General features: G+C 38.1%; 2 protein-coding genes across 7 annotated transcripts in view; one reads left to right on the top strand and one right to left on the bottom strand.

The window, feature by feature from the left end:
• dnajc17 (DnaJ (Hsp40) homolog, subfamily C, member 17) overlaps positions 1 to 14,895 on the bottom strand; it is an 89,396-nt gene that overhangs the window by 59,805 nt on the left and 14,696 nt on the right. The window contains exon 11 of one of the 5 annotated variants that reach the window (XM_081721657.1): positions 6,827 to 13,929. The exons of 3 other annotated variants lie outside the window; for them this stretch is intronic. In XM_081721657.1, the coding sequence (XP_081577783.1) occupies positions 13,927 to 13,929 (3 nt within the window). In that variant the 3' untranslated portion in view covers positions 6,827 to 13,926. Of the gene's footprint in view, positions 1 to 6,826; positions 13,930 to 13,957; positions 14,610 to 14,895 lie in introns of those variants that run through there. One more of the 5 variants, XM_081721655.1, reaches the window with a different exon arrangement.
• On the top strand, positions 1,884 to 4,860 carry LOC113571388 (cdc42 effector protein 3). 2 transcript variants are annotated; one of them, XM_081721658.1, is made up of 3 exons: positions 1,884 to 2,041; positions 2,410 to 2,543; positions 3,617 to 4,860. In XM_081721658.1, the coding sequence occupies exon 3, from the start codon at positions 3,648 to 3,650 to the stop codon at positions 4,314 to 4,316; it is 669 nt and encodes a 222-aa protein (XP_081577784.1). In that variant the 5' UTR covers positions 1,884 to 2,041; positions 2,410 to 2,543; positions 3,617 to 3,647; the 3' UTR covers positions 4,317 to 4,860. The 2 variants fall into 2 exon arrangements, with proteins under 2 accessions (XP_081577784.1, XP_026856088.1); XM_027000287.3 differs by having other exon boundaries at positions 1,886 to 2,041; positions 3,728 to 4,848.

Raw genomic sequence — 14,895 nt, 5'->3', positions numbered from 1 at the left:
AAAAGATCTCAGTTAACAATCCAGACTGATCATAAATAAAGGCCAAAGTAATCAAGCCAGACTCCAAAAGGCATACCAGAGAGAACATGAAAGCAGCCCACCTTGACTTTTGGTGAAAAATCAGGCTTGATACAGTCACAAGGCCTAAGATAAGGAAAGGCTCATCAATTTCTTGATGACGTACATGAGGGAAAATCAGAGCTTGACAGAGGGAAGGTAAGAAGGAGCAGAGAACCAGGAATAATAACTGTTGTAATGAGAAGTTCCACTGGAGGATAAATGTTATGACGAGAGCTGAAGTTGTTTTGTTTGCATGAGCGATCACATCTGTGAGACCTGCTCCGTTTGAAGGAGCCAAGGAAAGGACAATTGTTTATTGGACAAGTATGAAAGCTCCTGGGACAAAAGACAATCACAGAGAGGTTTCAGCCATCAGTCTCCAAAAGACTCCCTAAAAGAAACTTGGACCACATCCTGAAATAGGCTGGATAGAACAGAAGGGCCACTTCATGCCATTTTCAGCTTTTGATGTACTACGTTGTTGAGAAGACCAAAGTGGTTCCTCCCTTCTGTCCCAGACCTAGGTCATCACAGAAACATTAAACTAAGCAAAAGCATGCCCAGTGTTTGATAAGGAGATGATGGATGTCTGGCTCCAACCTGTGCTATTTTAACCAGTATGGCACTAAATTGTTCATTGATATCTTAAAAGAATTTCATATGGTTAAGCAGTCATCACGATTGACCTGAGAGTCTTTGAAGAATCTGAAGGGAGGCATAACTATGACACCAACTGAAATCAGTTCACCACTGCAGGGAGTACATGTGACATAGCTCCATTTTATAAACCAGTTTATAAACATGTTGTATAATGAAGCAAGTTGATTAAAAGACTAGCATTTTCTGCTTGCATCAAATTCTTAATCAGTTTACATACATTAATTTATTTTCTGTGACTGTAACTGAATGAATCATGCAAGTAAAAACTACATATTTTATTTACTTTTAATAAAAGTCATGTAGCTTCTACCACAGTGGGGAATAAATTAAAACTAGATCCACCAAGAATTCTGCATTTAAATGTTTGGATTTCCTTTATGAAGCAAGTGTTCGTTTAAACACCACACATCACTTACTGGTGAACCTCAAATTTGTACTGAAAAACAAAGAAAAAATTCTAGAATACTAAAAAACTGAAAAAGAAAAAAAAAAACTCTCTCAAACATTTTGACATCTGTTCTTATTCTCACCACACTTTAAAATGTACCAGTGATAAAACATCTAAAACAACATCCCACAGTAGTGGTTAACAGTGTCATTTAAATTCCATTCACTATTGCTGGGGACAGATATGGTGATGAGAATATACAATGTGTGGGTGTGAGAGCTGGAAAAGTTGCGCAACAGCAGCCAGCCTGTACTTGTCCCTTCACTGGTTCAGATAGAAACTGCTGAATTTCTGGCTGGAGAGGGCTTTAGCAAAACCTACACTGCACAGGAAATCAGCAGACACAGACAATGACACTGAGATTAGTAATCAGTGAACCCTCACCAACCATCTTGTAGTTTGTTTCAAGCCAAGGGAGAAAGATGTGATACACCCTTCCCAACTGCTGCAGAAGTATGACCATGTGCAGAGAAGTAAATTCACAGAGAATGAGGGGGGGTAGTGGAAGGAGAGAAAGCACTAGGTGAGCTGAGCTAAGGTACAGGTTCACACTGATGGGATCTAGAGTATTGAACTGTGACGTCATCTAATGTGAAACGGGAAATATTCCAACCCAGTTGCTCTGGAGAAAGAGGGGAACAGGGGGAAGGGGGGGGAGAATTGAATGGCAATTACTTCACCTGCTCACACAGACACGCCTTCTTTTCAGACCTCACCTTAGTAACACTGTCACACAGTCAAACGTCACACCTGACTTTGGACCTTACCACTTGAAACCAAGAAAGGACTATGACCTGTGGAGATTTTCTGATCTAAAACTAAAAAGCATAAACCTACTTCAGTAGGTTCAGTAAAAAGGTTTCTTAGTTTAAGGTAAGGAAATGCATTTTTTTTTTCAATGAAAAGTTCTTTCAGTATGTTCAGGAAGTGCTGTTTTATTTGTATCTTTGCATTAAAGTATAATGATGAATGTGACCTAAACGGTGCTGTAAAAAAGATTAGTTTATATTCATTAATGGGTTACTGTGGTGTCATTTCTGCATGATTCTGTGACAATATTGCTAAAATAAACCACATCAAGATACAATGCTGTGCAGTTAACAGATCAAAACTTTGAAAGATCAACAATAAGACAGCCACAATTCCTTTCCAAGGACACAAAATATGCGTTGATGTCACTTCCTGGGACAGAATATCTACAAGTATAACAAGATTCTTTCTCCGTTTTCCATGTTTGGTAGACGAACAAGCCCGGTCTTGTAACAAGAAACACTTCAAAAATCTGCTGGTTTCAGTCGTGTCCTATCTGACTGACAGTAAAAATGTGTGGGTGTGGAGTATGGAACCAGGACCCTGCATAGACAAAAATTTCAAGGTAAAAATCAAGCTAAAAAAAAGCTTATTTTGCAAAACTGACTTATTAGAGGCTACAGAAGAAGATACAATAGTAGAAACAATAGATTAATTTTTGTAGGTGCTGGGAGGTATCTTTGAAGTATTTGGCTAATTAAGGTCTTTGTTAATTTGGGCTTGGAAAATGAGCAATACCTTAAAGATTCCTCAAATTGGCCCACTACTTGCCCTCCCTTACTCTTACATGGTTGAAAAGGAATGCTGTTCTGTCCTTACTCCTTTATCTCCCACTGCTAGTGAAGTGCCGATAATAACTTTATAAGACAACAAAACGTTTTCTCCTGTTCCATACACATTTGCATGTTTTGAGCCAACAAAATCTAAATGTACATGGACTCGTCCATAACACAAAATTCAAGTCCATTGGACTATCCAGTAGATACCAAGTGCAAAGTGGTTTCCTGTTAATTTAGCAAATAATAAAGTGTCTCAATTGATTTAACTGCCTTCATGTCTTTGGAGCCAACATTTGAGCAGCTTTTATCATAGAAAGTCAAAAAGATCAAAACTCAATTTGGCAAAAAGCAGATACAACTTGAACGTGCTACTAAGTGTTTTGTACAGTGTGTAGTTACTAATGCAATGGTAACACTGTATGTAAATTAATAAAGTTCAATGACCTAATGGGGAGGACTCTAACCTTTCTTCATGTTACTATCATAATTTGTGTGGCCACAAAGCCAAAATTATGATCAGGCTCTGACACCATATACAGAATACAAGCCAGTCAAGTAAACATGTTGCAATCACAACAAATTCTCACTTTACAGTTGTGTCACATTACACACATTAGAACTAACTTTCTGCACTACAACTCATCATTTTCTTATTCTTGTATTAGATCTGGTGATAGGCAAATATTTGAATCAACACATACACTCTGATAAAACTGAAGGCTTAAATCTGATGTTGGAGAACAGTAAATACACATTTATGACCATAATTGGTTATGCTCAGCTTCAAGGAAAATACATTGAAGTTGACTGATGTTGCTTGGTTTACCCTGTAAATTTAAATTTCTACATTTTCTTTCAGAATAAAAGTTCTCCATGAAATTCAGACTCCGATGAAGACCCTCCATCTGATATATTCAACCTCTCAAAATAAACCATCTATATATTTTTTGTATTTGTCTAAATTCAACAGGATGCCACTAAGGACAACATTGCAAAACAAGCCTACATCAGGAAGATGGCTGAGGAATTCATCAAAGCGAAAGGTTCTCTCCGTCAACACGATTAGCTTGCCACTGGCAGACTTCCGCCACCTCGCTCACATTGGCTCTGACAACCACAAGGACAGCTTTGGGGATCTCTCCTTCCTGAAGCATGGCCACAGTCTTCTCCTGCAGAGCTCTCAGAGTGAGCAGAACCTCTTGCTGGCCTGCTCTCCCCCTCCAAAGCCACCTCGCCTTAACCTGGACGAAGCTGAATCAACCTGCACCAATAAAGACTCGCAATGCCAGCCCCAAGCTCAGAGGTGCAAGAAATGCAGCTCACTTCCCCTTTTGGACATGGAGGATGTGGAGGAAGAATCCTGTGAACTGAATCCAGAAGAGGCCTCTATCAGCCAAAGTGGAGACAGACGGAGCCTGAGCTCTGGGAAGAATTCAACCCAACCTGGCTCAGATGAATATCCACCAGAAGAGTCTGACACAACTTTCTCCTTCAACCTGGACCTGGGGCCCTCTATACTAGATGATGTACTACAGGTGATGGACAAACTCCATCAGTAGAGGAAAATCTGGACACCTAGAGGGACCATGTGACATGATGTGATAGATAAATGGAATACAGATGAATAGACCGTGGATGGCTTCTGGTCTGGAATTTTTGAGAACCTTGTTGGAAGAACAATATACACTGGATGTCCTCCATGGCCAAGACATTACTTGAACTTTCAGTTTGTTGTACAACAACTATTTGGCTTCTTCCCGGAAATTCAAGATTAAGCAATAGTGATTGCATGATTAAAAGATGTTTTAAATATTTCAAAAGGTGCCACTGACAAAATCCTTTTTGAGGTTTGAATTTGGATTTCAAGCCCTTCTAATGCAATTCACATGAACTATGCAAACTCTATGATGATTAAGGGTTTAAAAGAATGGTTTTCAAGTAGCTGACTAGACAATAACTTCAGAGTATATGCTAAAACCTGGTTAATAAGCAAGAGCTACAGCTGTGTATCTATCATTAAAGAGGCAAAACACTCCTCCTTCTTAAAGATTTTTATATCAGTATATGTTTGCTGCCATAGGCAGGACTTCTTTCAAGTTGCTCCTAAGTGACATAATTGATATGGTAGTTTTAAATGATTATATATCCATGTGGAAATCATGACATTTTCTTTTCATACTAAACCAGTTTATTCACATTAAATAATGAATACATCCTAACTGGATCTGTCAGATAATGCTAACATATGTGCCTAGCACAATGTCTGCAGAGATTTGCAGAAAAAAGTAAACTTCAACTATCAATTTTGACATTCTACCATAAATCACCAAACTAAACAGCACACAATCTGTTGTCAATATGACATCATAATTTGGGGATTTTTATGAGTAGACAAACATCCAAGTATGATGTACAAATCATACAAGACAAGTAACCTGGACCCAGTCAGTAAAGAATGTTCATCATAATTAGGACAGGCATCATGGTTTTCGCAGGTTTATATGACTCATGTTTTGTTGCCTCAAGCGGAGGTAAAAGTGAAGTAAGAATCTTAGAAATGGAAAACACCACCACATCAGTTCTTGAGTGGGACAGATAAATGTCCAAGTTGGAGTTATAAGAATTGCTACTACTCTATTTGCGAAAGCAGCTTCTCTTCCAATAGTGGAACAGCTCATGCAAACCACACCCCCTATGGTGCTTCAACCGCCTTATGCAATGACATAGTTGTCTTTCAGTAACTGAGCTACAGAACTTGATTCAGGTTACAGTTCCAGGCTTGGTTGCCTGGCTGCTATTTTTATAACCATGCACCTTCATTCCCATGATAGCAGTGTGTGAGAGTAAGTGGGGAAATGTGATACTTTCACATATGCTGGGGCATTGTGCTGGGTAGTAGAGCCAGTCATTAACAGCCTTCCTCATGATGAGAGTTTAAGCACTATCTGCTGAAAAAACAGGGCCCTATGCCATCACTGAGCCTCCGTTTGCTTTACTGCCACCAGGGCCATCAGGAATGAAGAAGGAGCTGCCTAGGTTGCACCACATTCTCATTCTTCTGTAGACACACGATACACACTTGTTTTTAAACTACGGTGGAAAAACTACTAATGCACCTCAAACAAGTTAAATAGGATGATAAAATACTCATCAAAAAGAATGAACAAATAACCTAAAATACCTAAGGAATTCCACACCAAATGCCTAATTTAATACCTTATTATTAATGTAATGGGTGGCCCAAGAACGAATATTAGTTGTTCTGGATTACTACAATTAGTGCTTATGTGACCTGTATGAACTGTGAAATCTAAATGTCTTGGCAGAAAAGAAGGCTTTAAAGATATGTCCTTCCTGCTAACAACTTCAAGTAAATAACAATTTGAGGATCTTTTTAGAAACAAGGGTCACAACCAAAGAAAGCAAGTTAAGAAGCAATAGGCATCAACACGTGAACATCCTTGGACTTAAACCTAAAGAGATCAACACAGATGTGACATTTTTTAATCACTTCAAGACAATATAAAAGACTAGAACTGATACTCAATAATAGGACAGTGTGATCTTTATTATCCATTTACGATACAGTATCACATCAGTGGATGCTGCATCAGTGGATCACATCAGTCAAACTAAATGTCATGACAGCTAGAACCTCACTTTCAACCAATTTTAAAAAGCTTGGACCCATAAGCCAGCTATACATATGAAAGCCAACTGACTAGGGCTCCAGACATCCTTTTTCCAAACGAATAATATGTAGCATGGCAAGTATATGGCCAGACATCTCAGTGTTCACACACCACATGCCATCCTTAGGCATGGACACAACACAACATGCATTTTTTTTTTTTTTTAAAGTGGACTAAAGTGAATATCAAGTGCCCAAACCTCACACGGCATATGTGAGAAGAGAAAGACATTAATTGGAAGACAAATTATCTTGGTGTTACACATTAAACCAGACATTTTAGATTGTGAGGTACCTCAACCACATCTGGTACCACTTTTCTTACAGAATTCCAGTACACTATCACCCTGAATACCAGAAACCTGACATCACACACTATCATGGAAAATATACATTTATTCTCCATAAAATTCACAAACATTTTCAAAATATTGTTTTGACAACTGAAACATTCCTTTCATAACAGTAATTGCAGCAGGCAGTGTAAAGCAATACTACTGAAAATACTGCTGCAATAATTTCACAATACCTTTTCTGTGTAAATGAAAGAAAAACCCTGTTATAAGTCTGATAGCCCTGTTCTTACTAAATGGTAAGAGTACATTTCTGATCTACTAACTTAATGAAACTGAGAATTAAGCAAAAATGTATTTTTATCATAATAATACTATTATCAGTATCCCAAAACAAAAGAACAGTGCATTAGGAGGCATTACAGGAAAATTCTCACTACAGAGCACAAGGCAACATTAACTGATGCTAATAACGCCCATTTTGCTACATAAAACCTTCCACAGTCTTCAGGCCTTTCCAAGAAGCCAAGATGCCTGATTCATTTTAGATGGCTGTCTAGGGAAGGTCGATCAAACTGTTCCTGCCAACACCATAACAGGACCCAAACCAGACACAGTGCGCATTTGTTTTGAGGGAAGAATGTACTTTTCAGTCAAGGCCTATAGATATAGCTGAAAAAGGAAATATCCGAAAATAGCAAATGCATCTGGTTCATGTTGTGTCTGGCAAGAGCTGTGATGCATTTGACAGGGAAGAAAAACAGTGAAGTTTCGATATTTTCCAATGTAGAACTACTTTTATACAGCACTGATACAGGCACAATTGTAACACTTTAGCACTCTTTATGAGTTAGGTGGCAATTTTGTGTCCTAGTCAGCATATTTTGAGACTGAGGTTATCCTTACCTATATGATAATATCGAGAAATGATTTGTGAGAAAAGGGTTTCTGAACAAGCCAGCCCTCATATAAAGCTATTTTAATTGATTCTGAATACATCACTGCAGATGTTAGGAGTGTCTGACAAGAGGGAGCTACTATAAATCAATGTGCCTGCATTGAGTATGAAGAAAAACAATGTATTTGGTTGCCAGTTCTAGTACAAATGAAACTTTCACAAACAACAGCAACTTTAAGTATTTAAAAAATAGGTTTTTTGCTTTCTTTTAGCTAAAACAGGTTACAGGGGCTGCCGTAAATAAATATGGTATGGCCAGAGCTGATCCTGAGCTGAACATTGGCATTTATCAAAATTTATCAAAGTGTTATATTTCACTCTCACTTTTGTCAATCACAACGTTACAGCACAAAGCCCTAGAAGAAGTGGCTGGCAAGCAATCAAGTCACAGACAGACCATGAGATGCACCATCCAGCTATGTCAGGGAGACAGACAGAGAGATGTACTGCAAGCTATCAATTTTACATTTACATTTTACACATTTGGCAGATGCCCTCATCCAGAGTGATTAATATCTGGAGGACCAGGGATTAGGAGGACTCCTATAGATATATACTTGCCTAGATGGGGACTGAATGCTGGTCACCTACAGAGAAGGCAGCGTTTTTGCCCTCTACACTATACATATTTAACAATTCATTGAGTATAGAGACCATAAAATATGATAAAACAAGACAAATCTAAGCAAAGTAATATCAACTATGGTAGACTTGCAGTACCTAAACTCAGTACCCAAATACACACACAGTACCTAAATATATACACTGCAGATCAAAATTAGAGAACACCACACAATTTCCTAAATGTCACTATGTAGTCCTATGTGAATTTATCCTAACAGGAGTAAAAGAGCAGTATTTTAAGCTTATTTCATGAGTTGTATATATTCTAAAGCACAGTATAAAAAACTTAAATGAGATAACTGAAAAAGAACACTGATCAAATTTAGAGAACACTTTCAGATACCTGAAAGTTATTGGTGTTAATCAGGCACCTGGTACTAATTTCCTTAATTATCTGACAAACCCTATTTAACTGGCAGCCTAACTTTCCAGTTTTCACTGACTTTGCAAGATGGTAAGCCATTCCAAAGTGACTGAAACCCTCCGGCAGCAGGTTGTCCAGATGAAGGCCAAAGGGGTGACACTATCAGGGTAAGGATCTCGTCATACAGTGTCTAGACTTTTAAGAGCATTTTGACTGAAAGCTCACTCTGCAGTGACCAAACCTCTCATTAGCAGAAAGAATCAAAAGGCTAGACTTACCTTTGCTGAGGAGTATGTGTGGACAGAGAAGTAGTCCAGAGTTTACTTTAGTGATGAATGCAAGTTTAATTTATTTGGGTATGATGGGGGAAACATTGTTTGTCCACAAACTGGGTAAAGACTGAACCCAAAATGTGTAAAGAAGTCAGTGAAAGGTGGAGGAGGAAGCGTCATGGTTTGAATGTTATCGGCAACAGAAGTTGGACCTCTCATACAGCTACATGGCAGAGTGAATGCAAGTGTGTATCAGAGCCTTCAACAACACGTGGTTCCTTCCTTGCATTCATCACTCAATCAGCTAGCAATTTTCATGCAGGACAATGCCCCCTGTCGCACAACAAAACAGGTAAAGCAGTTCCTTGAAATTGAAAACACAAACAATGAAATGGCCAGCCCAGAGTCCTCATCTAAACCCAACAGAAAACCTCTGGAAAATCCTTGGTGACAAAGTTATGGCCAATAAACCCACAATAGTCAACAAACTGTTGAAGAGACTGCAAGAAGAGTGGACCAAAATCACACCAGAGCAACGAGAGACTAGTGATGTCCTATGGCCACAGATGTACTGAAGTCATTCAAAGCGATGGCCTCTACACTTCCTACTGATTGGTGATTGGTGTAACCTTAAGAAAATTGTTGTAACCTTTCTGTGCTCCAGTCATTGCTGTTCTCTAATTTTGATCATTTGTGTTTTCTGCTAAATAAAAGGTTTTAATGTTGAAATATCTTGGTTATTTTGTAAAACACTGTTCTAGTGGCATGTTCTACCCCTAACAAAATCCTTCAAATATTGACCAATGAAGATTACAATATTTCTGAAAGAAATCAAGTGTTTATATATCTGTTCTCCAATTTTGATCTCCAGTGTATGTACATATACTTTATGATATTGTAAGCACACAATATGTGAATGTTCATTAAAATATTAATACATGATGTCCTTATTTCTATGTGCTGCATCCATTTACATGTATGTGTTTTAGATGGGGTAAAGGGGGAGGGAGACAATTTATAGTATGGTTCTTTGGACCAGATCAAGTTGTGCTTTATATAATGTAAAATTATAATACTGGTTCTGATAGGTGGTTTGAGAGATATCCAGGTTAAGTCAAACTGAACAGTTTTGTTTTTGAAGGATGCAATTACTTTTTCCATTGATATTGATCCAATAGTGTGGGGGTTTGTTTTTTTGTTTTTGTTTTTTTTAATAAACAATATGTAATGCTGATGAGTTTTTTTTGATAATCATCCTCAACTGGAATTCTTAGCGATGGTTAGTGCTCCATTTTCATTAGCTGAATTGATAATTGATGTATCTCCAAGCAAACAGAGTTGATAGAGATAAGGGGGGTGTTTGGCCAGGATTGTAGGTGGTCTTTTCTTTTGCTCTTTTCTTGCCAGAAATGTTTGCTTGGTGCAGTGCCAAATAGCATAGATGTAACTACCGGCAGTGCTTTTGTGCATTATGTATAGATGTCCAAGATGGTGAACACAAATTTATAAATATTATGCCTTGTGTAATGTGTTCTGAGGATCATTTTGTATTGTATAATTTGTAGGTTAGTACTAGTGATCATGGGGAAATGGTTCATATGTATTTGAGTCCAGAAATCAGCATTGGGAGTAGCTGTTAGGTACTCCTACTGTTGTACAGTTGGTAAGGTTATAGCTTTCAGAAATAGGTTATATAGGTTTGATTTTGACATTATTCTATATATTCAGATAAGAGTTTCTTTGTAGGGAAATGTTGATAATTTGTCACTCATAGATGCAAGTCCAATATTTTCTTGTAAACTGAGTTTTGAGCATACAACAGATCTTAGTTGATTGTGAGAAAACTGGGGTGAAAAAAAACTGTCAGTAGTTTCCAATTCCATTCACTAACTAAGTCTCCCTTATCACACAACACCACCAAGCCAGGAGGGTAAAGCCTAGCACATACTTACTCCCCCAATGCACGTTTTCAGTCATTGCATCTGTTCTAAATGCTGTCAGTGCGGAAGGAGGGGGCCCATCCAACCCACCCAGAGAGCAAGGTAAATTATGTTCTCCTGCATTCTAGGCCAGGGAAAGTTCTGGCTTCACCAGGGATTGAACCAGCAACCACCCAATGATATAGTTGGTAGCATTTTAAAAATATTTGCTCCCAATACTGTATTTCTGAGAGAGCTGTGTAAAGTGTTATTGTGGAATGTGCGCTTAGGATGTGTGATGGGGTTTTTTTGGTCCAAGAAGAACAATGTGTTTTTAAAAGGGTTGTTCCAGATGCAGGTATATTTAATTGGTGAGAGTAGGGAGTTTATAATCGTGGCATTTCTGCCAAGCTGTCAGAGTTGTTGTAATTTTTAGATTTGAGACAGGCATTTTTTTTAGTATTTGATAAATATTAAGTCTGATATCCTAATATCTTTGCACAGTGCTTGTTAATCTATCCAGGAATTGTCTGCCTGGTTGGGTTTCATCTATCCTAATATGTATTGTAATTGGAAAAGTCATGTTAAAGATTTTGAGCTTCTAATCTGTAATGTGGTCAGATTGATTCTGGGTGTGTTATTTTTCCAGTAGTATTTAGTGACAGTAAAACCTAAAGATTTAAACCAGGTTTTAGGAGGTTGTAGAGATGATAAAGAAGTTTTATTTTTGGTAGTTCTGTAGGTATTTGATCAATGAGAGAGAGAGGGGAGATTTATCCAACATTAGAAATCAGAACGTATTGTTTTTAATACTGTGTTGAAATTGAAACTGAGTTGAATTGAATTCTGGAAGCTGGGGGAAAATTTTGATGCCCAGGAATGTGATATAATTGGGGTTTAGGGGAACATATGTTTGGCATGTTTTGTCTTGTGTGTTCAAACCTACTGGAAGGTTAGTGGATTTTGACCAGTTGATAGAGTAATCTGAGATTCTGGAATAGTTTTGGATGGTTTGAATAAGTTCTGTTATTGAGATCGATGGATTTTGTAAATTAAAAAAAAATAATAATAAAAAAAATTAAGTAGGATGTTACCTGTCTATAAACATATTTTGTGCTGTGAGTTTAGTGCCTGTATTCCTTTTTATATTTAAATATCCTGCCATACTGCTGCAGCAAGTTGATTTTCAATGAAAATGGCAAAAAGATAGCACACCCCTATCTAGTAACATACGGTCTGATTAGGATGTATTAGATACAGTATTACTGGTTTCTACACAACTGGCTAAGGTCTTATCATGTTTGTCAGTATTGATGAGTGAGTAGCTGGAGAGTAATGTTGGGACTTTATTGGGTTTGAGGTGATTCATATCTGTAGGTAATCCCTTATTTTGTTTGATTTCATCTGTTAATCTGATGAAGAACAGTGCCATATTTGTGTTTCTGGTGATCGTTTTGGTTTTGTTAAGATTTTTTTTTTTAATCTATTTTAAGGTCTGATGTATACAGCTTCTAGACTTTTATAAAGGCATTCGTTATTTTTTCTAGAGTCTGATTGGTCTTTGCTGCTGACTCCTTGATTACAGGAATTGCTTTTTTCTTTATTTTGTAGGTACCATACCAACCAGCAGATGGCAGCACCACCAGCAATGCACAGAGCAAGCTTGCGTTGGTAGAAGAAAGAGGGTGTGTTCATTACTGCACAGAACTCAGGTGTAAATACCTTGATCAAAACTTCAATCTCTCTGGTTTTCCCCTTCACCAAGGTTGGACCTCAAAGAGAGGCTTCATCATCATTTAGCACCATGTGAACATATGGACAGTTAACAGCAAAATGTTGAAAGGCATAGGTTAATATCAAAACACCATAAAAAAAATCACTTTGAAAGCCTTACCAATTTTGGCTTTCTTGCTAGCCCATACACTGTAGTTCACATTTTTACAAGGTGGTGAGCTCCACAAAAGGGAATAAAAACAAGTATTCATCATAGTTTATAAAAGGTGTAGCACAACTCTGGAACACAATAAATTAACACAGTTTTAAGGCTGAAATGTCCAGTCTAAGACATAAGTCCTGGATCAGTGGAGCCCTATTGTTGATGTTGACTGCACTGTTGGGAAGTAGATTCCTTTTAAGAAAAAGAAAAAGTTCTCAAACCTTGGGCTAGGCTCCAGGCAAAGAAGATGATTCATGATGTATAATGGAAAAACATCTATGTCTACACCATTACTCCTTTGCAATTACAGTTGGCGTGAGGAAACAAAGGAGCACAGGCATTGTGGGAAACACTGCAGCTCCGGCAGACCTCCAAGACTGTCAAGGATGATCTTGGCCCATATGCTGGACTGCATTAATAATGTTCACCTCTTGAGAAAGTGCTCTGCTCCACCCCACTGCCACCCCATTCTCTAGCTTGGGCCCAAGTGTGAAATTTGTATTACAATAATGTTTTCCTTTGCTAGCCTCACAGAACCATGTGATTGATGAAACAATCTGCATTCAGTATGGAATAGGGAAAACACTTGCCACAAAAACATTAATGAACATTATTCTAGCAAAACCCAGTGCTTCAAACCTGACCTTTTTATGCTTTACATCTCTCTCTCTCTCTAAAAGAAAAGCTTAACTCATAGCTTTACAGCAATGGGAAATGAGCACCAGATCAGCAGTTGATGAAACTAAATTGGATTTTACTCCTAAATTAATTTTTATAATAGACAATACCACAAATCAGCTTCACAGGACTGTGATCAAGCTGAAGGTAAAGAAAAACTCCTAAAAAATAAGAAAACAAACTTGAGGAGCCAGACTCATAAGGGGAACCTGATAGGTAATATCAGATAACAGAATTTTCATATGAAATTTACAAAAGTAGGATTAAAAAGGCACTCAAATCATACAAAGGAAGTATCCATGAGATAAGCCAGTGATATAAACAAAGTCAAAATTACAGCAGCCCACTGTATATAGGTTGAAAGAATACAGGATGTTAGATAAGAGCATGGTCAAGCAGGATCTTCAATATAAGTGAGAAATTTTCCATGTCCTTTACTGTAAAAGAAAACCTTGAGTTATTGTATTACATCACTTCATTTCATATCTTCAATAATGTGTAGGAGCTCCAGTACATGTAATGGAAACCTTTCTCTTTCAATAGATATGACAACTGTATAATGCTCTTTCCCTGAAGCTTTCACACTGGCCTGTAGTGACTATTTTCAGCTGAGTGATTAGTCTGCCTGACTAAACTACTGGGTCTGTTCTCATGGTCTAGTTGTAGATGTGCTATTTAAAGTAGTGGAGGCTAGTACATGATTGAGAAGAAAAGGCTGTTGTTTTCTTGACCTAAGGTGAACATAAATAACTTTGCCTAATCAGACTAGTGCAGTGACTTAGCACATTATGTAATGACAGCTATTTGCCCATTTTGACTCCCGTTTACTAGACCAACATTCCAGACCCACTGAGCAGACAACACACAAATCATAGCGTGCGACACAGGCGATAGCAAGAGTCTAGGGTGTATGTGAAGGGACACGGAGAGAGGAGTTTTTAGGGTTAATTCTCCATGCTGGGGGTGGGGGGTAGGGAGGGTGTCCTCTCGTGCCAGTCGTCCATTACACACGCTGCTAGTGTTCCCCCTCTCACTTCCCGCCGCGCCTGCTGGGTCAGCTCTTAATGAGGGACGGGCTGGGGGTCCATGAAGGCTGCTAAACGTGCACGCACAGTACCTTCCAAACCAAACAAACCCAAGCCCCCTTTCCCTAAACACATTGTTCAGGAGTCCCATAATGAGCACGCAAGCATGGCAGAAATATTTGCCTACTGATATGAAAATAAAATGTCTAATGTTTACATATTTGTATTTGTGGGGCATGGTGCTCAGAGCATGTTATTTGGATATTTGGACTTGAAGCCAAATGTGCAGAATATTCATTGTTGTTTAGGAATGTTAAGACCCCATTTTGATTTGCATTGTGATGAAAGAGATGATTTAGAGAGAACATGTAAGGTAGA

The sequence above is a fragment of the Electrophorus electricus genome, chromosome 10 (assembly GCF_041902795.1).
Source record: "Electrophorus electricus isolate QZ-2024a chromosome 10, ASM4190279v1, whole genome shotgun sequence".
Lineage (NCBI taxonomy): Eukaryota > Metazoa > Chordata > Actinopteri > Gymnotiformes > Gymnotidae > Electrophorus > Electrophorus electricus.
This window is presented reverse-complemented; position numbering and strand designations above follow the sequence as displayed.